The sequence below is a fragment of the Pimephales promelas genome, chromosome 3 (assembly GCF_988280905.1).
Source record: "Pimephales promelas chromosome 3, fPimPro1.hap1.1, whole genome shotgun sequence".
NCBI classification, from domain to species: Eukaryota; Metazoa; Chordata; class Actinopteri; order Cypriniformes; family Leuciscidae; genus Pimephales; species Pimephales promelas.
In genome coordinates, this window is record NC_142771.1 from 12,358,980 (window position 1) to 12,386,802 (window position 27,823).

The window sequence follows — 27,823 nt, forward strand, 5'->3', positions numbered from 1 at the left end:
GTCCAGTCATGGGGTCCACAAACCTTTATTTATTTAAAAAAACAACCTGTATATTTGAACAGCTCTGTATTTATTGTTAGACTTCTGAATATTCATATTTACATTATTACTACTGTTACTATCACCATAATTTTTAATTGAGGCATCCACAAACTTTTATTTGCAAAAAAATATTATATATATATTTTATTATTAAGCCTTTGAACATAAACCATTTACATAATCATTATCCGAGTTTTGAATGGTGTTAGTATTCAAACATGGGATCAAAAACTTCATTAAAAAATATTCTGTTATATCCTAAAACTTTATTTTAAAGTTTAAATGTACTTAATTACATCTTGAATGGAAGATTTCATTGTGACTTTACACCCAACTCTATACATTATGTAAATACAGGTATAACCCAAACACCTGGAGAAGTGCATTGAAAAACACCACAGAAATCAGATATCCTCCAAAATAAAATCCTTTATTACAAACACCACACATTCTTTAAACAAACGATGTTCGGAAAAATAAAGGTCCCCCGCCCAAAACAGCCAAATGCTACAACGACCCAACACGTCACAACTTTCACAATCACGTAACCATTTAAAACAATGTCACATGTGCAATCATAATTTAAAAGAAAAGCCTATGATTACAGGCAAAATCATGAAATGTAGCTGGCCAAACAGAGGAAAAAAAATATCGTAAAACTAATGATTTACAGCTTGAGACATGTCTGTGTGGTTAAAATCACTCAAGGACTGCGTGTCCCGTCACTGCCTGTTAACAAATATCAGGTCCTCGCATGCGTCGCTTTGGGTTCGTATCTCCCTCTTGAGGGCAGTAGTTTAGGGGGAGTTCACAGATTTAAAGTAACTAAACTAAAATAAAAACACACATACTTCAAAAGAAACATGGAAATACACTATTTTGCACAATGTTTAGAGAACACGACTGTGTTTTAGTTCAGGTGTTGGTGCCAAAGCAAAAGAAAATCAAGAACGATAGAATCAGAAAGGATGATGCTCCTTGTTTGGAAGTGATGGTTCAGGACCGCACACAGGAAGGAAGGCAGATTTATCGATACTGGTAGTTCATACTGGTATCTCCCCGGCCGTACCCTACTGGTCCGCTGTTGAAGGAGGTGGTGCTACTGCCGAAATTCTGGTTGGCTCCGCCCTGGGAGTTGTAGTTTGACTGGTTGTTGTAACCTATGAGACAGACCAATCAGAATTTAGCAAACACAGTAAAACACCACAATTTCTTTATCCCTGACTCACTAATATTGCCTTCACTTGCTATGGAAATCCTACTAATACAAAGCTTAATGCTAAATCCGGAAGTATCCCTTTAAGTTAACTCCGACAGCATGTGAAATCAGGAATGTTTTCATCACCTTCGTAGTTGTAGTCCTGTCCTCCGGTCACCTGTGAGGGATAAGCAGTGCTGTAGTTGAAGTTTCCTCCTCCACCTTGAGCCTGGCCGAAGTTCTTCTTCTGTCCGAAGCCCTGGCCGTACTGACCAAAGGAAACTCCTTGGCCTGCTCCGGATCCTTGAGGCTTGTTGTTTTGGTACATGGGCGGCTTCTTAACGGGTGGTTTGGGGGTTCCCATAGGGGAGGTGAAGCCGGCGTCACTCTGGTAATACGAGCCAAAACCGCTCACTCCTCCTGCTGCTCCGACAGAAGACGTGTTCGTGCCTTGACCTGACGCTCCAAGACCCGAGGACACCGATCCGCCATTAGACCCTCCGTTATTATAGAAATCTGAAGCGGAATGACACCGTACAAGTTAACCAGACTGCTCAGAGGGACATTAACTGTAATTCAGTTCACATCATAAAAATGAAGGCTTTTACAGAATCATCATTTTATTGGGCTTTAGGTTAAAAACATATTGCTGTACAATGCAACAGTTCAAAACTAACATCCATACAGAGTCGTCATGTTCATTTAACGTTAAAAACTGTGGGATAGGACAGTCTTTCTTGATGTCTTGCGTCACTGACTGGATGAACAATGGAGGTTCAATAAAACTATGGACTAATCTGCCAGCAGCCATATCACCCTGTATCACCATATCAGACTGGTTGCCCATTAAAGCTAAGCAGGGCTGAGCCTGGTCAGTACCTGGATGGGAGACCTTCTGAGAAAGCCAGGTTGCTGCTGGTAGAGGTGTTAGTGAGGCCAGCAGGGGGTGCTCACCCTGTGGTCTGTGTGGGTCCTAACGCCCCAGTAAACTGATGGGGACACTATGCTGTCAAAGAGCACCGTCCTTCGGATGTGACGTTAAACCGAGGTCCTGACTCTCTGTGGTCATAAAAAAATCCCAGAATGTCTTTCGAAAGAGTAGGGGTGTAACCCCGGCATCCTGGCCAAATTTGCCCAGTAGCCTCTGCCCATCATGGCCTCCTAATCATCCCCATATACACCAATTGGCTATCCACCAGTAAGCTGGTGTGTGGTGAGCGTTCTGGCGCAATATGGCTGCCGTCGCATCATCCAGGTGGATGCTACACACTGGTGGTGGTTGAGGAGATTCCCCCCTCTATGTGAAGCGCTTTGAGTGTCCAGAAAAGCGCTATATAAATGTAACGAATTACTATTATTATTATTTTCTGGCTTGACAGCAATGGAACGGTCAACGCTGTACTTTTCTTTCCACTCAAAATGCATGCTAATGCTAACTATAAAGGCCAGAAAATGCAAGCTTGTGCAAAGTCGTTTCACATTTCTCAGCTACAAAGTTTGCTGAATTCATCACAAGAAGACAGATGTCCACTAGAAGACTAAAAAGTCATGGCTTGATCTTTGAATTGAACAAACTGTAACAACAGGTTTAACACACTGCAGGAACGTAGAGTACAATGTATTTAACTTTATTTATTGAAATAATTCCAATTTGTTTTTAGCGAGATGTCATTTCACGACATTGCAGTGTTGAAGAAATTCTGTGCTCAAAGTCGGATTTGCACTAATTTTGTTTTCTAAAACTTGTTGGGAGTGGTCTGACAGCAACTGCACCAATATAGTATTTGTATGCATGTTTTTTTATTGAAATAATTTTCATTCTGCTAAAACGTTTGGCAAAGAACCTCAATTCAATCATACTACCAAATAAAACTTCCCACAAAAAAACATCGTTGCTAAACCTGATGCAAATCTATTTTAAGAAATATTCAAAGAATCTTTACATGGATATCACAAGTAACTCAAATTTATTGCAAAAAATAAACTAAATCGACAAACATCAATTTAAAAAAGCAAAAATGCCTGCGTTTGTTCAATGGTTGACAGAATTAATATTCAAAATCTGTGCCATTCTCATTCACAAATAATGGATTTCACCACAATTAAAAACATAAAAATAAATAAACTTGAAAAAACATGGCAATGTAGAAGTTACTTTTTTGTGTGTGTTAAAAATCCATTGGGAACATTATTCCAGGAAAAACAACTAAACTGTAGGCAAAAAATGGCTTATACAGTGATTCAGAGCTGCATTGAAGAGACAGTCAGGATGAAATGTCAGTCCGCTACTTTTGTGACCATCCGTCAGCCAATCAGATTACTCGACTGCACTGATTGTGGCACAGATAATGTCAGATTTTCCATAGCAACTGTAGGCTGAAACTCCTGTTCACATCCACAGTGTTAGTTGATCGGTGGGTGCAGGTTTTTTGAGGTGAGATTGTGGGTGATACATCACGAGGAAACAAGTTAAAAATGCGGGTAACCAGTGTTTTTCCCCCTCGGTCTCTATTGTTCATTTCACGTTTGTGTGCTTATTGAAAACAGGGCGGTTTATGTCGCAAACTCTTGGCAGCCATAGGAGTCTGAGACAAAGTCACCTAAAGGGTGAGACAGAGCAGAGAAGCACAGAATTAGACGTCTTCTGTGTTCGGCATGCCATGACAAATGTCACCGGGCATTTGATGTCAATCAGTTATCATTAAGGTCAAAGATAGTTTTCTGTGCTTTTTTTTTTTTTAGATTTCTCTGCTCCGGTCACCCTCAAGGCGGCTTTCCTCAGAAAGAGTGGCGTTGGCATGTTGGGAACATTTCTCGTTTTTCGCCGAGGAAAGTTTGCGTCCCATGGCACAACAAAGCAGAGAAATGTAAAATCAAAAGGAAAATACAATAACGGATACCTACATAAACTCAAAGACATCATCAAAAATGTCCTAAAAACAACTAGGGTAGTGGTTTTAATACATCCAGGGTTATCTGCACAGATTTCTTTACTTGAGAGAAATTCAAAAATAAATTAAAATGGCAAGAACTATTTTATTATGAATGTTTTTATTATTATTTTAATTAGGATATAAATAAAGACAATGGGTGTTAAATTAAAAATGTAACAAAGTAAAAATCAATGGCCCCAGTGACAAATAGGAAAATACTCACTGTAGCCAGAGTTGTTATTGCCGCCATATCCATACGTCCCATATCCACCTGAAAGAGGACAAGAATACGCACGTTCAAATGCAAGTCAAAAGGACTTTTGGTTTATTGTCTGCAAAGCAATTTAGACATAATTTGAGGTGAACTTATGCTCGTAGCACAAACAGTGCGGGATGGGCATTAAGTAGACCCAAGCATTGATATTCATGTCTTTAGGCAACAATTTGTTGTTTAGGCAAAATTTACATTGGGGTAAAAATTTGTTAAAAACCTTGCAAATTTGCAACACAACATTTTTTTTTTCAACAGTACTTTTTGATTCATTTAAAAAAATTAGCACTCAAGGGTATTTGACTAATGCTACATTTTATCTAGTCATAAAAAGTTTAGGAATCTCACTATATCTATTTAAATAATGCAATAAATATTCATATCAAAACATTTAATGAAAATTTTTCATTTTAAAAGCAGTAAACTTAGGTATTTATTTTATACAAAAGTTGCGATTCTGCTACCCTGGGTCTCTTACTGTTGAGGTTTGTCCAAATCCTTAAAACAAAGACAGCACTGGTGTACCTTGATTGAACCCTCCACCGTTATTAAATCCCCGGCCTCGGCCCCTGCCACGTCCTCTCCCTCGGCCCCTGGGATTGGCCATCATGTCAGAAGCTGGCCCACTCATCATCCCGAATCCAGTGGGGTGCTGCAGCCACCAAATCAGACCATTAAAGAGAGAATATATAAGAGGAGATTTCAATGCCACTGAACACAGAATAACAACGATGTACCATTGGAGCCATTTTCTTTTTTTTGATTGCCTCTGAGTTGGAGCCCTCTGGGAAGAGCTTCTCCAAGGCTGCCAGTGCGGCGTAGGCCTTCGCCACCTTTTTATTGGACCCGGTACCCTCGAACTTCTGTCCGTCGATCTCCACCTGAGGCAGGAATGAAAAACAGAAGGCATGGATATTTTAATCGGTCTAGAATAAATACTGTGAATTCGACCTTAGAAAGGAAGCGATAGGTAAACTAGAAAGCATCTCTGACGACGTGCCCTCACCTCCATGACGAAGCGCTTGTCGTGGCTTCCACCGGTCTCAGAGATGAGCTCGTACTTCAGTCCTCTGCGTTTTTCATTGAGCTCCATGACGGGGTTCTTTCCATGTTTTGTAAGGATGGGCCCCTGCTGCCGAGCGCTCTGAGAGAGCAAGGAAGAAACACGCTCTTATAATACCCAATAACACACAACACTGGAGGTTTGATGTGACTAAACAGTCCAAATTAAATCATAATGAAGTAATTAGCACTTTCCGTTTGGTTTTGGTTTGTGGAACAAAGTTCAAAAGAGGAGTATTTATTATAAATGTCTTTACTGTCACTTTGTTCGAGAGTGGTGTGTGTGTGTGCTTCAACAGCACATTAATATAGAACGGTAATTAAATTCATTACACAACTTCCAGCCAATCAGAATAGAGTATTCAGACAGACCATGGTAAAAAATTGCTTGGTCATTGTAAGGCTAATCATTTTCCAAAATTAAAATGTAGTGCAATCTGTAGTAATTACAAATGTGTCATTGTAAGCCTCTATCTGGGTTCATGTTATAAAGATGATCTAAAATACCTCATCAGAGGGGCTTTCAGAGATTGGCACCGTTTCAGGCTCCATTTTGGTCACTGGGGGCAAAACCTCCTGTGCGGTCACTGGCTCCTCCGGTTTCACCGGGTCAGGTACTTTTTGCTCCACTCCTGTTGGCAGACCCATGTCTTGCAAGACCTGGAGAAGGAATTAAAAAAAAAAATAATAATAATAATAATAATTCAGTTTCTGCAAGGGCTGTAGAAATCCAGAGATTTTAGTTTTTCCAATATGATCAATACTTCTGTTGAAAAGGAAAGTCATTATTACATTTGAAAGATTCTGAATCAAGAAATTCATTGATTTAAAAAAAAAAAAAAGATATTGTATGTAGCTTATGGCCAAAAAAAAAGAACACACACAAAAAAAAAACCTTTAAAGTGTTTCAGACCAAGTCAAATAATCTATCAGTTTCTTACTTTGACAGCTACGTGTAGTTTAGCAGTGCGTTTAGAGGGACCAGAAGCTTCAAAGTTCTTCCCGTCCACCTCTACAGACATGGTGAACACCGGCACATGGACAGGCCCGGTCTGAGAGATGAGCTTGTACTGTAGACCCGGCTTCAGCTGGTTCAGACGCATCAGTGCATTCATGGCCTGTGGCGGCTCTGCCTTCTCCTCTGGAGCTGAACAGCAGAATACAAGGTAAGTGTTTTGTGCCATGTGTGCAACTCCACCACAAGCCAATTACGAACATATGAAGAACGCTTACATTTCTTCTGCAATTTCTTCTTCTTCTTGTTTGGATTCTTCTCATCAGTGGACTCCTCCTCCTCCATGGGGCGTTTCATTGGAGGAACATAGGTTGTGCTGGGTGGGATTTGAACTAGGCAGATAAGACACACACACACAAAAAAAATCAGTTTCACAAAAATCCATTAAGTAATGAAAAATATCCACAGCCACTCCATCTTACCCGTGTAGTCAATAGGAGTGTCACTGCGAGGTTTTCTGGGCATTTTTGAAGGAAGCGGATCCATTCCAAGTACTTTGTGCAACTGTCCAAAAGCTGAAAGCCTTAAGGCATGCTGTCGATCAAAAAGACGACAATGTCAATGGGACATTGTCAACGACAATGGGAAAATGTAATTAAAAAAAGCGGAATAATTTATTGACAAACCTGAGCACTCTGAGTGACGTCCTCCCGCTGCTGGCGATCCATGTGACTGATGGCATCTGTTGCTTCCTTTTCACAAGGATCAGAAAAGCCTGAACCATCTGAAAGCAGAAAAAATATCAAAAGCATTTTTGTAGTTCTCAATCATTCATTGTACTGATGACTGGTTAAAACAACGACCGCATCCAGGAATATTTCACAGCTAAAGGGGTTGAATGGATTCAAAACGTAGGGCCCTATAATTAGTTGGCCAATTGGAGAAGAACGTATGTCTGAGGAAAATGCAAATCGGGGCGACACAACCCCTCCTGTCATTTCAGCTTCGATGGCGGGATCGAAACAACGAAAGCATGACGAAGCGGCTCTACACGGCTTTGCTTTCGTCCGTGAAAAAGTTAAGAAACTCGACGCTAATCCCTCAGTACCAAGCCGAGCAGTTTGCACGCGACTTTGATGAAGTGTTTCCCACACAGACTAATTCCTGGAGGTGCGCCACATATTGAGTTCTGTACATTTTGTTTAACGCTATTTAAAACACACAGTTGCACTTCCTTTCCCTGCTCTTCATCCATCTCTCTTACACATGCACGTCTATCTATGAGGTGCTGGACTGGACAAAAGCAAAGTGACACTGTGCGAGAGAGTCCGAGAACGCGCTCGACAGTGAGCGAGAGAGAGAGACAGAGTGTGACTTATTTAAACTTACATAAACTAATAATTTATTTTACAGGACAGTGTTAAGCTCATAACCATATTTTGTTGTTACTTGAAGTACTTAGTGCAGTGTTATGTTGCATCATGCAGTATTTGTGCTGAAAAGAGTAAATGTCTGTTACTTCAATAAATTTAAAGTCATTCCTAATTTTTTTGTGTACATTTTAATCAATAACATTAAAGGCACACTCTACAATAACAGTAAAGGGTAAAAAAAAAGGGAATTCCCAAAAATTAAAATGGAAAAAACAGAATTTGGGAAAAAAATAAAACTTTATTTTATAGGGCCCTAAAAATGGTCTCAATTACTGCCATACGCAGTGCTTATGTAATCTATTTTAAATGTTAAGATTTAGATGCTTACCAGCCATGAGGATTCCAGATGCGAGACACTCAAGAACTCTGCGGAGAGCTTCTCCTGCTCCCATTGGACGATTCCCAGTGCCAATCGCCTTCTCGCACAGCAGTTCTAAGGGCTTCAAGAAATAAGAGCTGCATTACATGGATGCCAACATATAAATAAATGGTTCACTTATTATATTTTTCACATGAAAAAAGAAAAAAAAGAAAGAAAAAAAAGACTAACGCTTACAGATAAAATTGAGAATTAATTCTCAAATCGTCAATTACAATTAGGGCTGGGCGATATGGTCTAAAAATAAAAATCTCAGATTTTATTTTTTTTTAATTCGATTTACGATTTTTTTTTAAACATTCACCTTGAGAGAGCACCATTTTCTAAAGCATTAACAAAACATTCAAATCTGAGGCAATTTTTTTTATAATTCGAGGATTTGCCAGCATAAAGAATTCAGCACTGAACAAAAAGTATGTTTTAAGCGGTGAGGAGTCTCTTAAATGCTTAAATTGGCCATTGCGTTCAAGAAATCAACATATATACGGTATGTATGTGATTGGCTACATCGCTCAACGGTGCAAACATGTTATACATAGAAAATCTGGCCTGTAAATCGTTTCTATTTTGTTTTGGTTGTTCTTGAAGCTTTTTTGCAACAGATGAATACAAATCTATTACTTATTATATGTTTTAAATATATATTTCTAGTTTGCAGGAGTGCCGCGAATCGTTTTAAGCTCCCGCAAACCACACACACAGAGTGAGTGCATTACCGCCCACGCTCGACCATCAAATCTAGTCCCGCGCCGCACTCTATTGCACTGGCAGTGCACATCTCTCAAGGGCCCGGCCTGACCCAAGGATAGTGACGGGAAATATCGGCCCAAGCCATGTTGCCGCTTGCTGTATGCTTTTTCCGTTACATGTGTGCTTTCATGTTGTTGTTGTCGCTTACCTTACTGCTACGTGAGTGAAACTAACACTACGGAAACTCCAGGGAGCCAAAAATGTGACATTACACAAAAACTCGATTTACTTATTTTTTAAATCACCCGCAACAAAAAAAAAAATCAAATTAATTAATTTAATCGATTTTTCGCCCAGGCCTAATTACAATACACATTTACATGGATATTCAAAGAGGAACACACTAAATTAATTTTTTCATATAAATTGTGAAAATAAACAAACAACTATTTGGTAGGTCACATAACATAGCGAATGTAGTCCGTCCAGGATTACACTCATACTACACACACTCATTCTATATAGAACAGACTTTTTTTAAGCAGTCGTGAAGTAATTACTTATTCAAAACAATTAACTAATCTGAGCATGTGATTTTGGACCAAGCCGCAGTCTGATTAGAATGAACACCCATTTTCTATTATGCAGCGCTGATTTGCACCACAATGGAAACAATGCATAAATTTACACCAACTTAAGCTCGAGTTTTAGAAAAAACATTGGTCATCCCTGTCCTTTTGGTTGTTTTTGTACTTACCCATCCTTGCAAAGGAGCCCAGGTGGGAACACGAGCACAGAGGTCCCTAAGGATACGGATGACGATCACACAGGAGCGGAGCCCATTAGCCCTGGCCTAGAGACAAAAGCAGGAGGGATACAATCCACAGGTTTATCTCATGGACTCAATGTGGCACAACACCAAAGCAATAAACAAACAAACCAAAGGGGTGAGATTTGCCGATACTGAATAATGTGCCGATAAGCATTAACGATGTAAAGGCGACGAATGATTAAGAGGTACAACAAAAAAAAAGCATATTACTCAGTTGAGAAGCTACATATATAACAGATATTAAGAGAGGAGATTAAATACATTATGCTGAAGAGATGAAGAACACAACAGAGCTCGTGTTTGAGGCTGCCCTTCGGATTGGATATTAAATAAATATGAGTTGATAGAAGTGAGAATGTTCTAGAGGTTCTGGGAAATGCAGCTGCATTTTTAAAGCACTGCAGGGCATCAATGAAAGCATGAATATGCTAAAAATGGCGGAAAGGGTGCAATATTTCTTTTTGGCATGAAAAAAAGCTGACAATGCCAAAACAATTATGCAGGGTTTAAATGTAAATCACGCTTTTAATAATGTTCTAAGAAAGCTTAGCAGGCAACATTTGTGGCATAACACCTCGAACGACAGCATGTCACAAATCACTGTTTATTATTTGATCAATAAAGCTATAAAAACAACTATTAATTTGATTATCTAGTACTTTATGGATAATTATATAATTCACATTCAAAAGTTTGGGGTCAGGGAGATTTGTTCATGTTTTTAAAAAGAAGTCTCCTATGCTCACCAAGGATGCATTTATTTGATAAAACTGTAATACTGAAAAGTAATCCTACTATAATTTAGCAAAACTAATTTTAAAAAAAATTATGCATTATCTATGTTGAAAAACGATTTTGTACGGTTTAATTTTTGGAAACCATGATAAACACTGGGACAAATCGTCCCTTTCTGGTTTTCCTTGCATGTCTAATGCAAAAGCTACAGTTTTTGCAAGAGTTTAAATTCTGGATATAAATTTACACAAGTGTCATGGCTAGACTTTTGAAAAGTGGTGCATTTTAATGTTTGTTTCCTGTCTGCATTCCATTAACACTATAAGCCACCAAAGTTAACTGTGGCACTCAATATTATGCAAACAAATGCTGATGCATTGAACCAAGAACATTACAATCGGGAAAGATAAACTACAACTATATGGCTCCGACGAGTCAAGTGTCAAACGTTGCGGCTGGCTTTAGAAATATCGCACCCGACATTTGCATTTAAAATTAAGGTGATCAAAAACATGAAGTATTAAACAGGACCGTAAAATCATGTCAAAAGGGTAATAAACAGTTTATCGAGGTGATAATAAACTTAGTTAAATTAGCCAGGCAGAGGTCAGACAGCATTGACAAAGATGTCCTTAGCAACGCAACTCAAACCTAACCAGCAAGAATGTGACATTTTACCAGAGGCAAATACACTCCCATAAATAAAATCTACACAGATACACTGAAAAGAAACTCACACAAACTGAAATAAAAACACAGCATGAAATAAGGTTAACACAGATACAAAATTAAAAACAAACTCAACTACTAGAAGACAAATAAAGACAAGATGCAAACCTGGAACCACTTGGCGTGGCGGAGGGACGCCAAGGCAGTCAGGCATTTCTGCCTGTCCAGTACATCCGGGGGATCGTTGACTGATAGCGTTTCTATTGGCAGGTGGAATAAGAAGACAAGGTACAGTTTGACCAAGGGGTTTTTCTGTCTCACGGCCAGGGGGGAGGAGGCAGATGACCCCTACCAAAGGCAGTGGAGGGGAGAGGAGGGGGAACCCCCCCAAACAAAAGCAACCCTTCCTGTGCAAGTACACAACAGCAAGGACAGAAACCTACAAGTGGGCGGAGCATTCGGCTCTGTTCCAAACCCAAGTGAGGTGACACTTGACAACAACATGGATTAATCTAGTCGAACTTATTTTCAACACAAATATATTGAATGAGACTTGAATGTGTTTTGCACCTAACACAAAAAAGCATTTCGATTAGTAGGCTAGAGATCGTTCAAAAGTTTAGAGAAATATACAGAAATATTAAGACGGAACCATTTTAACGATAATGAATATTTGTATAAAATGACACTATGTGAGCATCGCACATTTTAAATCAAATATTTAACAGAGCTCGTCATAAAACATCACACCGCTTTGGATGTCAAAATGCAAAGTTCTGGAATAGCCTTAACCACAAAAGATTAACAGAAATTTCCCGCCAACTGACTGAAACAGTCTTCACCTATAGATGGCGTCTGGGTAGGCAGCTCACTATGATTTGGAACAGAACCCCTGCAGCTGTATTTTGAGGCATGAAGGTGCACAGTGAGTGAATGTTGTTGCGAGGTTCTTGTCTGGCTAAAGAAGAACTGTGTTCATTTGTGTGTTGGTGTGACATGGGGGAACCCCTCCCCCTCGCCCCCTTGTTTGTTTTTTCTGGGTGCACTGCCTTGCCCCTTCCGAGACAGAGAGCGTCCAGTTGGTCAAAGGTCCAGCGTCCCTAAAATTGACAAACTAGAAGGCTTGACAGAGAGAATCAGATTTTGAACCACAGGCAGCAGTAGTCAGATACACAAGAGGTATGATTAAAACGAGTCCACACTGCAGCAAAACTGATGGCTTGTGATGGTCAAAGGCAGGCGTCACTAATCATGGGGTCACAGATAGGGCTAGGCTTTGAGTTCAGCCTCAAATTTGCTCCCAATTGACCCTTCGCTAAGCCCTGCCACCTTTGGTTGTGGTTGCTTAGCTCAGATGAGTTTCAAAAGAACCAATTAAGAGATTTTTCTCAGAAAAAATTTGACTGAAAGGATTGGATTAAACTGTGACATTAACGGTCATTTGTCTTTCTTTGAAGACATTTAATTACAGTAATATAACTAAAAACAGAAGAAGCTTCTTTTTAAAGGGATTGTAGGATGACTAAACTGTTTCTATCATCTCTCTAACTCTCTCTAGATCATAAAGATGGCATTCAGTTAATAGCTATGCACAGATGTAAGCATTACATCTAATGGTTTAGGTTTTCATTAGGGAAAAACCAAGTCCAATGCACTTGTCAATTTAAACGATTGAGCAACAACGTTTTACCATATTTTGGATCAAATCATACAGAAATGATGCAAACTTCTATGGACAAACATCAGAAAAGACCAGGAACTCATCTGATAAAATGGAGAACGGCTAAAGCAGCTGAGATTGGATTGCAAAGCAGGGTTTAGCGGAAGGTCAATTGTTTTCTCTCACCGAAACATGTTTTTATTTCGGCATTTTCCCCGTCCAACACTGTAGCCCTGAAAAAGCCCTTTACTAGACTTAAGTCTGCCCACGACGCTCTTAACTACAGATTCATTGAGATCCTGGGATCATACATTATCATCAGGCTGTATTTTACCGAGTCTAATCTTTCTGCTACATTTCGTCCTAATGTCTAGCATTATCTATAACCCTCCTGCCCTCCGTCCAGTCTCTGTCAACAAGACCTGGTGAACAAACCAGAGCTCGACAATACTTCTGCTTCTCATTTTTGCTGCAATGCAAACTGTTCCATTTCTTCTCCATTATATGAACACATGCAAACAACAAGGTTTGTGATTTTGTTTCTTAATTCTCAGTAAGCCTTCAGTAAAATCTCCTGGAACTGGGTCTTATTTAAAGCTTTACCCATCCCTTATGTTTACTGTATATTGGGCCGTCAACACTTTAACATCATGCTGCATGGAACTGAGAGACTACAGGTGGCAGTAAACATAACAATCTGTGTTACATGACTAGTCTGTACACAACATCCCCAAGCTCCATTGAAGGCCCAATAAACAATATCCCTGCCTGAGTCCATCCCATCTGCATTTGCTGTCTCTGGGTTCGTGGGCGTGGTTAGAGGAACCATAAGGCACGTGATTTCAAACCTACCCCCGGCAGCCTGCTTCTCAGCCTCCTCCCTCACGAGGGGTGAAGTCAGATGTATGGTGAGGGTCAGCGGTGTCTCCTTTGAGTTTTTGATGACAATGGTGGCATCACGGATACAAGGTTTAACGTCATATTTTTCCTCTGTGATGACCTGCAGGACAGATCAATGAGGTTTCCGCATGATTTATACATCCTGAGATTAGACAATGTTCAAAGTGTTAAAATTACAGATGCAGGTATACCTTAAGCTGCGCAGTGAGGTTCTCAGACACTTTCTTCAGCAGGGTGATGGTGGGTTTGTCTTTGCACAACAGCACGAGCTCCAGGTCAATATCTCCCTTCAGCAGGAGACCTTTAGCTACCAGCCCCACACGCATGACTCCACGCAGGGAACGCGTGGCTTGATCCATGGACTTTGGTTCACTGGAGGACAAAATCTGGAGTTACTAACTCACAACAATATAACTAATCATATAGTCACAGAGAAGATTAAACTAAAATATCACTGACGTCTCCTTCTCTGCGTCTCCATCGGACTCCAAGGTGATCCCTTTGGTAGTTCCTTTCTCCTGATCGTCCAGCCAATCAGAGACAGCCTTGAGGGCACGTTCGGTGTGGGACACCATGTTCTGCACCCCTTCCAGCTCCTCCTGGGTGGGATAGATGGCTGAGTGCTTAGCCATCACATGACGGTCATCATTCACAAAGATGCGCATGGAGCGATGACGAAGAGGAGGAGGCTTCATAGAAACAAAGACAGAAAAACATATACATATATAACTTAATATATACATATTAACAATACACATTCATTTAAACCAAAAGGTTGGGCGCATACACTACCTTTTTTTAACAATTGAATACTATAGCCGCTTTTCGTGGTTGTGCAGTGTATTTTCTGGCATATTAATACTAGTATTCATTAGTTCTAGATTGTGTTAATTAGCTTTAGTGAATTTTACAATTGTTGAAAGACTTCCTATCAGCAAACAGACATCCATTCTTAGAATGTAGAAGCATTGAAACACGTATACTTTACCATGATGGGTACAAAGTAGTTCTTCAGTTTGGCAGTGTTGGTCTAAATGTGGCAGGGAAATGCTGCTCCAGTTGGTCTGTAATGAAAAACAATCTATTTTCATAATTCAATACACTCATTATACTTTATATAATCAGCTGAAACCTACATGGTAATTCTTTTAAAGCTATTTTTAAGACCGTCTGTGATTGTCTAGGTGGTTAACATTAAAGAGATAGTGCAACCCCTCAAGGCCTATGCCAATCCACATAATCCTTCTGTGTTCATCCTTGCCAATGTTCACAAAGAGCACAGGAGCATTACATATTCAGATCTCCATGGAGACAGTGACTCAACACAACAGATGATGTCATCCAGGCCTAAGAGATGCGGCACAACTAGCTCAGAAACTGAAACCATCTTTTTATTCACCTGACTGAAAACTGATATACAATTAAAACATGACTGACAAGACTCCCTCATGCAATTACAACTCAAAAAATGGGATTTTTGCACTTCCTGACACCTCAAACTCATTTCCTGCTATTGTCTACATGCTTATCGCACAAGTGCTAGTAAATCTATTGTTCATGAGTAGGGATCGACCGATATGGATTTTTTAGTGCCGATACCGATACCGATTTTTTCCCCATCAGCCTTAGCCGATGACCGATACGGGCTGCCGATTTTCTTGAGCCGATATTTGGAGCCGATACATTTTGCTCCCTCAATTTACATCTTAAAAATAACATGATGTTAACAAATGTTACAGGTCTCAATTTAATAAAAGTAACATTTAATTAACTTAAAAAATTAATATTTAACAAATAGTAAAAACATGTGAGGTAGAACAAGAAGAAGTCGATAAACAATTTAACAAATATTAAAAACATAAAGTAGAACAAAAAAAGTTCAGTGCTGAAAATAAATATTTAAGCATAAATTAAATAATTACACTATTGCACACAGTAGCAACCAGCATAATAAAGTGCACAGTGCACACTGTACTTCATTTTAAAAGAAACGAACTATATACTGCATGGTTTCAATTTTTCTACATAAAATAAAATGAGCATGTCTATACTCTTTATATCACTGCGATGGCGAGGGAAACACACCACACGCGTCCAAACCTCAGCCAGGAGAGCGCTGAATAAATCTCCCACAAAAAACACTGAACAACGTTGGCATTACTTAATCCTATGACCAGTGTTTGTTACAGCACCCGTATGCATACTAGGGCTGTCAAAATTACTCAAATGGCGTTTGCATTTTCCCTCTAAAAAACATATTCGAACATCCCGTAGCGCGTTTTGTTGTTGACGCGCATTACGTCAATAACAGGACACATTAATGCAAAGAGACATAACTACTAGTATTAGATAGTTTATTTGAGTTTAAACATATTTAACAACGTATTAAAAAGCAAACTAAATCAACCAATGGCCAAGACCGCAGAGCTCACTCTGTCTCGCACAGGCACTCTCTCTCTCTCGCCCTCACGCTCTCTGCGCGTCGGTTAAATGAACAACAAACAAATGTTGAGTGCTGATCAAGAGTTTTGTGCAAGCAATTTAAGGTTGCGAGTCGCGACTCGTGTCCCAAATATAGCAGGCTTCATTCAGTGATTGAAGTTTCACAGTATAGAACCGACAGTGAGCGCTCCGAGCGAGCTGTGCAGCTGTGGTAACGTTATTAGTCTGCAACCGCGGGCGTGTTTTTCCATATTCAAATATTAATTTTCACCTTCAAAATTAATACATATTCGAATGTAGAATATTCATAGACAGTCCTAATGCATACTGAACGGATAGCCTACACCATAGCTATTTGCAGCTCCCTAATACAATGGCAAGCAGTTAAGTTTTATAGACGAGGCATTCGCGTTTTCCATTTGGACCCACAAACTTGCTTAGTTGCAAGCACATAACAGTTATAGGGCGACGTGTTTCCATTTTCAAAGTGTTTGACAATATTTCAGCAGTCAAACATTTAAAAGATCCTTTGAAAGTTTAAGTTACCATTCTCGTGAAGAGCAGGTTGCACTCTGCTAGTGGGGGAGGGCGGGGCACGTGAACTGCAGCGTCTCCAGCAGCACAGAGCTGCCCGTGGCCGCCTGTCTATAAATAACGCCGGGGGAAAAAAAACTATCGGCGAACGCGCAGCGGTGTATCGGCCGATTCCGATACACGTAAAAACTTCAAATATCGGCCCGATATATCGGCCGGCCGATATATCGGTCGATCACTATTCATGAGTGCCATTCTCACCTTTTTATATGTGGGCAGAATGTTTATCACCACTCCTTGAATTGCCAGTAAATGTTTGTTGATCTCACAATTCACAAGTGGACCATCTCACTTCTGCAACTTCTAAATACTAGACTATTATTATTGGTTTAAAACCATCCGAAATTGTAAAAGGCAGCAGTGCATTTGCATGTTAAAGGGATACTCCACCGTTTTTACATATTAAACTATGTTATTCCCTTAACTAAGACGAGTTGATGCATACCTCTCTCGCCTCAGTGTGTGCACTCAATCGCTTTGTTAGCACATAACTTAGCCTAGTCCATTCAATATGGGCCAAGCAGAGAAGCAACCAAACACCTCCACATTTTCCCTATTTAAATACAGTTACAGAAGTAGTGTAACTCGACCAAGAATGGTAAAAAAAAATAATACGTTGTGCTTTTTTAAGCATGTAAAGTGGATCCATATAATATATGGCAGAATACCACAGCAAGGGCTTGGGAGCACTTCGACTCGGCGCAGTAATATCAGTGGTGAAAAGTCCTCTCCGGAGTGATGATATTACTGCGCCGAGTCGAAGTGCTCCCAAGCCCTTGCTGTGGTATTACACCACACATTATAATTATCCACTTCGCACACTTAGAAAAGCGCAACATTTTATTTTGTGTCACCGTTCTTGGTGTAACTATTAAAACAGAGAAAATTTGGAGCTGTTTGGTCATTTCTCTGTTTGGTAGGGGTGTAACGGTACATGTATTCGTATTGAACCGTTTCGGTTTGAGGCTTCCGGTTCGGTACGCATGCAAACCGAACGATTGCTTGGACCATTTTTCTTGCCGGCAAAATTCGCGCTGACGCGGCCAACACAACGTTGCGCAACATCCAAATGGCAAGCGTAATGAAAGCAGAACGAAACTGCGCTCCTCGTTATGTGCTTCACGGATCGTTTATCAGTTCGGACCAGCAACATCTGTGCAGCGCGAGCCGATCTCGATCAAGCAACACTGTTACCACACCGCGCTAAGAGATCCGGTAAAGAAAACATTTGAATTCGCCACTGAGGTAATAACATCGCTGCGAGATCTAGTGAGATGCATTCACATTTCTCCGTTATTAACCGTAGATCTCTATTAGATCAAACAGCGCTGTCATGGAAACCAGGAGAAACATTGTGCTGTGAATGAACTAGTACTTTACGTCCACAGACCAGCAACATTCACCATGGATTTAATATAGTAACACTAACTGTAACCAGTTTGGCTGGAATGGTGAAATGCTTTCAAGTACTTCACACATCTTTTTCCATCATTTCAAAATTCAAATATTATATAAATAAATATATATTTAAATGTTATTTTTAATGTGATGACCAAAACATTATTTGTTCATCCTTCAAAGATGACCCCCATTTATAAACCTGAAAGTTTCAAGATCTAGGAAAACTCACACTTATTTAAAAATATTTTTTCTTTAAACAAATAGGAAATTTCTCTGGCATTTCTTTGTTTTTGCTGTATCGAAAACGTACCGAACCGTGACTTTAAAACCGAGGTACGTACCGAACCGTGATTTTTGTGTACCGTTACACCCCTACTGTTTGGATCCTAATGAATGAACTGGGCTAGTTAAGTGCTATCAAAGTGTCTTGCACGTCAGAAAGATTGAGCACTGAGACGAGAGGTATGCATCAACTCGTCTTAGTTAAGGGAATAACAGTTTAATATGAAAAAACGGTGGAGTAACCCTTTAAAAAACCAATTTATACTGTGAAAAAATATTTAATTTAGTAAAAAAAAATATCTAGTTACTACTCAATATATTTTATTCACTACAGTGCTTTGTGGTTATGTATATTACTTTGTGTAATTTTAATCAAAATAATTTAGATAAATTTCCTGCCCGATTTTTTACAATTTCTCTCTTTAAAAACTTCACAGATCCCCTAGCACCCTGACCCCACTTTGAAAACATTTGTATTATATCAAAGTAACAAAAATACCTTGGGGGGAAAAAAAGCTTGGATTTTGCACTAGTGAGACTGGTTCCCCCAAATATTACAATGAAGCGTAAAAAATGACCAAAGCATTGATGTGAAACGAATGACAAAAATGTGTAATTATTAGACTTAAACGATCTTTTCACTATACTACTTAAAATAAATATTATTGCCTCATTGCTATGAAGACTTTAACGTCAACACAAGCACTTGTTGACGCCCAAACAAACCCTGTAAGTCTAAATAAGAAAAAAATATGATTCATATAAAAAAAACGTATATTTTACATGTTCAATGTTCGCACAAATTAAAGTGAACTTATATCTAAATAAACACACCAGTGTGGAAGTAAACAAGGAAAACGCAGTCTACATCACAGATGCGTGCGGCCATTTTAGTGCAGCCAAACAATACTGCAGTCAAGCCAGCCTCCAGTTCGAAATGAGCAGTCAAACTAGCCGCCCCTATATGTCTCTATGCGCTTATACACTAGCTATTACGGTAAGACCGTCAACCTTTCTGAAACTGAAAACATTGATCTTCCAGCGAAGGCTATTTAATTTATTCCGTCCGTCCGTCTGTCTATCTGTCTGTCCGTCTGTCTGTCTGTCTATCTATATATTCTGCCTATAGCTATATAACTATATTCTATCTATCTATAACATTCTGATGTTATTTTACAGAATAAGAGCCCCCCGTTTTGTCCATACATTCAAAAAATCATAAAAATAAAAGTCCTAGCTTCCACAGACCAATTCCTTCTCAGATGGAGAGTACACCTTCTCAAGGTGTCCCCTGCAAAGTTTCAGGACATTCTGATGTTGTTTTACAAAATAAGAGCCCCCCAAATTTCATATATTACCGGTTTTGTCCATGCATTCAGAAAATCATAAAAATAAAAGTCTTAGATTCCACAGACCAATTCCACCTCAGATGGAGAGTACACCTTCTCAAGGTGTCCCCTGCAAAGTTTTAGGACATTCTGATGTTGTTTTACAAAATAAAAGCCTCCCAAAACTCATATATTACCTGTTTTGTCCATACATTCAAAAAATCATAAAAATAAAAGTCCTAGCTTCCACAGACCAATTCCACCTCATATGGAGAGGACACCTTCTCAAGGTGTCCCCTGCAAAGTTTCAGGACATTCTGATGTTGTTTTACAAAATAAGAGCCCCCCAAATTTCATATATTACCGGTTTTGTCCATGCATTCAGAAAATCATAAAAATAAAAGTCTTAGCTTCCACAGACCAATTCCACCTCAGATGGAGAGTACACCTTCTCAAGGTGTCCCCTGCAAAGTTTCAGGACATTCTGATGTTGTTTTCCAAAATAAAAGCCCCCCAAAACTAATATATTACCTATTTTGTTCATACATTCAGAAAATCATAAAAATAAAAGTCCTAGCTTCCACAGACCAATTCCACCTCAGATGGAGAGAACACCTTCTCAAGGTGTCCCCTGCAAAGTTTTAGGACATTCTGATGTTGTTTTACAAAATAAAAGCCCCCCAAAACTCATATATTACCTGTTTTGTCCATACATTCAAAAAATCATAAAAATAAAAGTCCTAGCTTCCACAGACCAATTCCACCTCATATGGAGAGGACACCTTCTCAAGGTGTCCCCTGCAAAGTTTCAGGACATTTTGATGTTGGTTTACAAAATAAGAGCCCTCCAAATCTCATATATCACCTGTTTTGTCCATACATTCAGAAAATCATAAAAATAAAAGTCCTAGCTTCCACAAGCCAATTCCTTCTCAGATGGAGAGTACACCTTCTCAAGGTGTCCCTTGCAAAGTTTCAGGACATTCTGATGTTGTTTTACAAAATAAGAGCCCTCCAAATCTCATATATTACCTGTTTTGTCCATACATTCAGAAAATCATAAAAATAAAAGTCCTAGCTTCCACAAGCCAATTCCTTCTCAGATGGAGAGTACACCTTCTCAAGGTGTCCCTTGCAAAGTTTCAGGACATTCTGATGTTGCTTTCCAAAATAAAAGCCCCCCAAAACTCATATATTACCTATTTTTTTCACACATTCAGAAAATCATAAAAATAAAAGTCCTAGCTTCCACAGACCAATTCCACCTCAGATGGAGAGTACACCTTCTCAAGGTGTCCCCTGCAAAGTTTCAGGACATTCTGATGTTGTTTTCCAAAATAAAAGCCCCCCAAAACTAATATATTACCTATTTTGTTCATACATTCAGAAAATCATAAAAATAAAAGTCCTAGCTTCCACAGACCAATTCCACCTCAGATGGAGAGAACACCTTCTCAAGGTGTCCCCTGCAAAGTTTTAGGACATTCTGATGTTGTTTTACAAAATAAAAGCCTCCCAAAACTCATATATTACCTGTTTTGTCCATACATTCAAAAAATCATAAAAATAAAAGTCCTAGCTTCCACAAGCCAATTCCTTCTCAGATGGAGAGTACACCTTCTCAAGGTGTCCCTTGCAAAGTTTCAGGACATTCTGATGTTGCTTTCCAAAATAAAAGCCCCCCAAAACTCATATATTACCTATTTTTTTCACACATTCAGAAAATCATAAAAATAAAAGTCCTAGCTTCCACAGACCAATTCCACCTCAGATGAAGAGTACACCTGCTCAAGGTGTCCCCTGCAAAGTTTCAGGACATTCTGATGTTGTTTTACAAAATAAGAGCCCCCCAAATTTCATATATTACCGGTTTTGTCCATGCATTCAGAAAATCATAAAAATAAAAGTCTTAGCTTCCACAGACCAATTCCACCTCAGATGGAGAGGACACCTCCTCAAGGTGTCCCCTGCAAAGTTTCAGGACATTTTGATGTTTGTTTACAAAATAAGAGCCCTCCAAATCTCATATATCACCTGTTTTGTCTATACATTCAGAAAATCATAAAAATAAAAGTCCTAGCTTCCACAGGCCAATTCCTTCTCAGATGGAGAGTACACCTTCTCAAGGTGTCTCCTGCAAAGTTTCAGGACATTTTGATGTTGTTTTACAAAATAAGAGCCTCCCAAAACTCATATATTACCTGTTTTGTCCATACATTCAAAAAATCATAAAAATAAAAGTCCTAGCTTCCACAGACCAATTCCACCTCAGATGGAGAGTACACCTTCTCAAGGTGTCCCCTGCAAAGTTTCAGGACATTCTGATGTTGTTTTCCAAAATAAAAGCCCCCCAAAACTTATATATTACCTATTTTGTTCACACATTCAGAAAATCATAAAAATAAAAGTCCTAGCTTCCACAGACCAATTCCACCTCAGATGGAGAGGACACCTTCTCAAGGTGTCCCCTGCAAAGTTTCAGGACATTCTGATGTTGTTTTACAAAATAAGAGCCCCCCAAATCTAATATAGTAACTGTTTTGTGCATACATTCAGAAAATCATACAAAATAAAAGTCCTGAAACTTTGCAGGGGACACCTTGAGAAGGTGTCCTCTCCGTCTGAGGTGGAATTGGTCTGTAGAAGCTAGGACTTTTTTTTTTGATTTTCTGAATGTATGGAGACAACAGGTATAATATATGAGTTTTGGGGGGGGGGTTATTTTGTAAAACAACATCAGAATGTCCTGAAACATTGCAGTGGACACCTTGAGAAGGTGTCCTCTCCATCTGAGGTGGAATTGGTCTGTGGAAGCTAGGACTTTTATTTTTATGATTTTCTGAATGTATGGAGACAACAGGCATAATATATGAGTTTTGGGGGGCTTTTATTTTGTAAAACAACATCAGAATGTCCTGAAACTTTGCAGGGGACACCTTGAGAAGGTGTCCTCTCCATCTGAGGTGGAATTGGTCTGTGGAAGCTAGGACTTTTATTTGAATGATTTTCTGAATGTATGGAGACAACAGGCATTATCCATGAGTTTTGGGGGGCTTTTATTTTGTAAAACAACATCAGAATGTCCTGAAACTTTGCAGGGGACACCTTGAGAAGGTGTTCTCTCCATCTGAGGTGGAATTGGTCTGTGGAAGCTAGGACTTTTATTTTTAGGATTTTCTGAATGTATGGAGACAACAGGCATAATATATGAGTTTTGGGGGGCTTTTATTTTGTAAAACAACATCAGAATGTCCTAAAGCTTTGCAGGGGACACCTTGAGAAGGTGTCCTCTCCATCTGAGGTGGAATTGGTCTGTGGAAGCTAGGACTTTTATTTGTATGATTTTCTGAATGTATGGAGACAACAGGCATTATACATGAGTTTTGGGGGGCTTTTATTTTGTAAAACAACATCAGAATGTCCTGAAACTTTGCAAGGGACACCTTGAGAAGGTGTACTCTCCATCTGAGAAGGAATTGGCCTGTGGAAGCTAGGACTTTTATTTTTAGGATTTTCTGAATGTATGGACAAAACAGGTATAATATATGAGTTTTTGGGGGCTTTTATTTTGTAAAACAACATCAGAATGTCCTGAAACTTTGCAGTGGACACCTTGAGAAGGTGTCCTCTCCATCTGAGGTAGAATTGGTCTGTGGAAGCTAGGACTTTTATTTTTATGATTTTCTGAATGTATGGACAAAACAGGTAATATATGAGATTTGGAGGGCTCTTATTTTGTAAAACAACATCAGAATGTCCTGAAACTTTGCAAGGGACACCTTGAGAAGGCGTACTCTCCATCTGAGAAGGAATTGGCCTGTGGAAGCTAGGACTTTTATTTTTATGATTTTCTGAATGTATGGACAAAACAGGTAATATATGAGATTTGGAGGGCTCTTGTTTTGTAAAACAACATCAGAATGTCCTGAAACTTTGCAAGGGACACCTTGAGAAGGTGTACTCTCCATCTGAGAAGGAATTGGCCTGTGGAAGCTAGGACTTTTATTTTTATGATTTTCTGAATGTATGGACAAAACAGGTATAATATATAGAGTTTTGGGGGGCTTTTATTTTGTAAAACAACATCAGAATGTCCTGAAACTTTGCAGTGGACACCTTGAGAAGGTGTCCTCTCCATCTGAGGTGGAATTGGTCTGTGGAAGCTAGGACTTTTATTTTTATGATTTTCTGAATGTATGGACAAAACAGGTATAATATATGAGTTTTGGGGGGCTTTTATTTTGTAAAACAACATCAGAATGTCCTGAAACTTTGCAGGGGACACCTTGAGAAGGTGTCCTCTCCATCTGAGGTGGAATTGGTCTGTGGAAGCTAGTACTTTTATTTGTATGATTTTCTGAATGTATGGAGACAACAGGCATTATACATGAGTTTTGGGGGGCTTTTATTTTGTAAAACAACATCAGAATGTCCTGAAACTTTGCAGGGGACACCTTGAGAAGGTGTTCTCTCCATCTGAGGTGGAATTGGTCTGTGGAAGCTAGGACTTTTATTTTTATGATTTTCTGAATGTATGGACAAACCAGGTATAATATATGAGTTTTGGGGGGCTTTTATTTTGTAAAACAACATCAGAATGTCCTGAAACTTTGCAGGGGACACCTTGAGAAGGTGTTCTCTCCATCTGAGGTGGAATTGGTCTGTGGAAGCTAGGACTTTTATTTTTAGGATTTTCTGAATGTATGGAGACAACAGGCATAATATATGAGTTTTGGGGGGCTTTTATTTTGTAAAACAACATCAGAATGTCCTAAAGCTTTGCAGGGGACACCTTGAGAAGGTGTCCTCTCCATCTGAGGTGGAATTGGTCTGTGGAAGCTAGGACTTTTATTTGTATGATTTTCTGAATGTATGGAGACAACAGGCATTATACATGAGTTTTGGGGGGCTTTTATTTTGTAAAACAACATCAGAATGTCCTGAAACTTTGCAAGGGACACCTTGAGAAGGTGTACTCTCCATCTGAGAAGGAATTGGCCTGTGGAAGCTAGGACTTTTATTTTTAGGATTTTCTGAATGTATGGACAAAACAGGTATAATATATGAGTTTTGGGGGGCTTTTATTTTGTAAACCAACATCAGAATGTCCTGAAACTTTGCAGTGGACACCTTGAGAAGGTGTCCTCTCCATCTGAGGTAGAATTGGTCTGTGGAAGCTAGGACTTTTATTTTTATGATTTTCTGAATGTATGGACAAAACAGGTAATATATGAGATTTGGAGGGCTCTTATTTGGTAAAACAACATCAGAATGTCCTGAAACTTTGCAAGGGACACCTTGAGAAGGCGTACTCTCCATCTGAGAAGGAATTGGCCTGTGGAAGCTAGGACTTTTATTTTTATGATTTTCTGAATGTATGGACAAAACAGGTAATATATGAGATTTGGAGGGCTCTTATTTTGTAAAACAACATCAGAATGTCCTGAAACTTTGCAAGGGACACCTTGAGAAGGTGTACTCTCCATCTGAGAAGGAATTGGCCTGTGGAAGCTAGGACTTTTATTTTTATGATTTTCTGAATGTATGGACAAAACAGGTATAATATATAGAGTTTTGGGGGGCTTTTATTTTGTAAAACAACATCAGAATGTCCTGAAACTTTGCAGTGGACACCTTGAGAACGTGTCCTCTCCATCTGAGGTGGAATTGGTCTGTGGAAGCTAGGACTTTTATTTTTATGATTTTCTGAATGTATGGACAAAACAGGTAATATATGAGATTTGGAGGGCTCTTATTTTGTAAAACAACATCAAAATGTCCTGAAACTTTGCAGGGGACACCTTGAGAAGGTGTCCTCTCCATATGAGGTGGAATTGGTCTGTGGAAGCTAGGACTTTTATTTTTATGATTTTTTGAATGTATGGACAAAACAGGTAATATATGAGTTTTGGGAGGCTTTTATTTTGTAAAACAACATCAGAATGTCCTAAAACTTTGCAGGGGACACCTTGAGAAGGTGTACTCTCCATCTGAGGTGGAATTGGTCTGTGGAAGCTAGGACTTTTATTTTTATGATTTTCTGAATGTATGAACAAAATAGGTAATATATTAGTTTTGGGGGGCTTTTATTTTGGAAAACAACATCAGAATGTCCTGAAACTTTGCAGGGGACACCTTGAGAAGGTGTACTCTCCATCTGAGGTGGAATTGGTCTGTGGAAGCTAAGACTTTTATTTGTATGATTTTCTGAATGTATGGAGACAACAGGCATTATACATGAGTTTTGGGGGGCTTTTATTTTGTAAAACAACATCAGAATGTCCTGAAACTTTGCAGGGGACACCTTGAGAAGGTGTACTCTCCATCTGAGAAGGAATTGGCCTGTGGAAGCTAGGACTTTTATTTTTATGATTTTCTGAATGTATGGACAAAACAGGTATAATATATAGAGTTTTGGGGGGCTTTTATTTTGTAAAACAACATCAGAATGTCCTGAAACTTTGCAGTGGACACCTTGAGAACGTGTCCTCTCCATCTGAGGTGGAATTGGTCTGTGGAAGCTAGGACTTTTATTTTTATGATTTTCTGAATGTATGGACAAAACAGGTAATATATGAGATTTGGAGGGCTCTTATTTTGTAAAACAACATCAGAATGTCCTGAAACTTTGCAAGGGACACCTTGAGAATGTGTACTCTCCATCTGAGAAGGAATTGGCCTGTGGAAGCTAGGACTTTTATTTTTAGGATTTTCTGAATGTATGGACAAAACAGGTATAATATATGAGTTTTGGGGGGCTTTTATTTTGTAAAACAACATCAGAATGTCCTGAAACTTTGCAGTGGACACCTTGAGAAGGTGTCCTCTCCATCTGAGGTGGAATTGGTCTGTGGAAGCTAGGACTTTTATTTTTATGATTTTCTGAATGTATGGACAAAACAGGGGGCTCTTATTTTGTAAAACAACATCAGAATGTCTATATGACATTCTGAATGTCTAATGATAGATAGATAGATAGATAGATAGATAGATAGATAGATAGATAGATAGATAGATAGATAGATAGATAGATAGATAGATAGACAGACGGACGGACGGGACGGACGGATGGACGGAATAACTGAAATCGCTTTTGCTGGAAGATCAATGTTTTCAGTTTCAGAAAGGTTGACGGTCTTACCGTAATAGCTAGTGTATAAGCGCATAAAGAAATATAGGGGCGGCTAGTTTGACTGCTCATTTTGAACTGGAGGCTGGCTTGACTGCAGTCAAACAATGGGGACCGGTGTCCTCAAACATCTAACGTTACCGTCATTTAATAAAGCTACTGATCTTTAAGGTGTCGTTCCTAATGGTAAATTTGCTATGTGCACGAAAATCTAGCTATTGACGCAAAAACATGCTTTCTAAGCAAGATGCGCATTTTGGTTTTGAGAGACGGCCAGAGATGGCGAATGAGATAAAATGGTCGTGACCCTCCCCCCAAACACCCCAAAAAACGAATTTAACTTCGCCAGAATGCGCATTTAACTACACAATGAGACAAAACAGAAGACTAGTTTATTAATTAAGACGTAAATGTAAGGCAGAAATAACACGTAACGCTCAAGTCTCGTTGTTTTTGTAATACTCGCGAAGAGCTAGCGTGCTAACTGCTAGCCATAGCCGTTTGTTAGCAAATGTATACATTTTCACTGCATATAAATGTTGAACCAACACATTTAGAGCAAATAAGAATTATTAGATCGGGTTATTTGCAACTAAAACATGTAATGTTTAAGAATATTTATGTTTTTTATCTACTCACCAATGCTGCAAGAAAAAGATGCGCCCGTCCACTGTTCTGCAGCCGAGGAGAATCAGCGACAGCGTGCGCTAACCGCTAAGCTGGAACACGGACACGTGATCTCAGTGAACCAATAAGATCATCCCGTCCGATACAGACGGTGATGAATGGAGAGGGCGTGGTTTTGACATTCAGACTAGCAACTTCAAAATCACACTTTCTTTCTTTCTTTCTTTCTTTCTTTCTTTCTTTCTTTCTTTCTTTCTTTCT

At 39.2% G+C, this 27,823-nt stretch overlaps 1 protein-coding gene across 5 annotated transcripts; it reads right to left on the reverse strand.

Annotated features, from left to right (window-relative positions):
• Positions 1-453: 453 nt before the first annotated feature.
• On the reverse strand, positions 454-27,700 carry ilf3b (interleukin enhancer binding factor 3b). 5 transcript variants are annotated; one of them, XM_039662720.2, is made up of 19 exons: positions 27,575-27,700; positions 14,748-14,823; positions 14,219-14,448; positions 13,951-14,131; positions 13,712-13,859; positions 11,368-11,459; positions 9,721-9,816; positions 8,223-8,334; positions 7,148-7,245; positions 6,944-7,055; positions 6,740-6,853; positions 6,448-6,653; positions 6,014-6,166; positions 5,451-5,588; positions 5,182-5,325; positions 4,970-5,096; positions 4,397-4,444; positions 1,388-1,756; positions 454-1,202 (listed from the first exon to the last, which is right to left on the reverse strand). In XM_039662720.2, exons 2-19 carry the CDS (start codon positions 14,748-14,750, stop codon positions 1,069-1,071), a joined length of 2,505 nt encoding a protein of 834 aa, XP_039518654.2. In that variant the 5' UTR covers positions 14,751-14,823; positions 27,575-27,700; the 3' UTR covers positions 454-1,068. The 5 variants fall into 5 exon arrangements, with proteins under 5 accessions (XP_039518654.2, XP_088984393.1, XP_039518656.2 ...); XM_089128267.1 differs by having other exon boundaries at positions 7,148-7,240; positions 8,221-8,334; XM_039662722.2 differs by lacking the exons at positions 14,748-14,823; positions 27,575-27,700 and having other exon boundaries at positions 5,212-5,325; positions 14,219-14,454.
• Between the last annotated feature and the right edge of the window lie 123 nt (positions 27,701-27,823).

Excerpts from the sequence above, each read along its gene's own strand:
- ilf3b (XM_089128266.1), bottom strand. The coding sequence starts at position 14,454 with ATGAAGCCTCCTCCTCTTCGTCATCGCTCCATGCGCATCTTTGTGAAT. Across the intron at positions 6,167-6,447 it reads AACTACACGTAGCTGTCAAA|GTCTTGCAAGACATGGGTCT; the intron begins GTAAGAAACTGA and ends TTCCTTCTCCAG. Across the intron at positions 5,589-6,013 it reads CTGAAAGCCCCTCTGATGAG|AGCGCTCGGCAGCAGGGGCC; the intron begins GTATTTTAGATC and ends TTGCTCTCTCAG.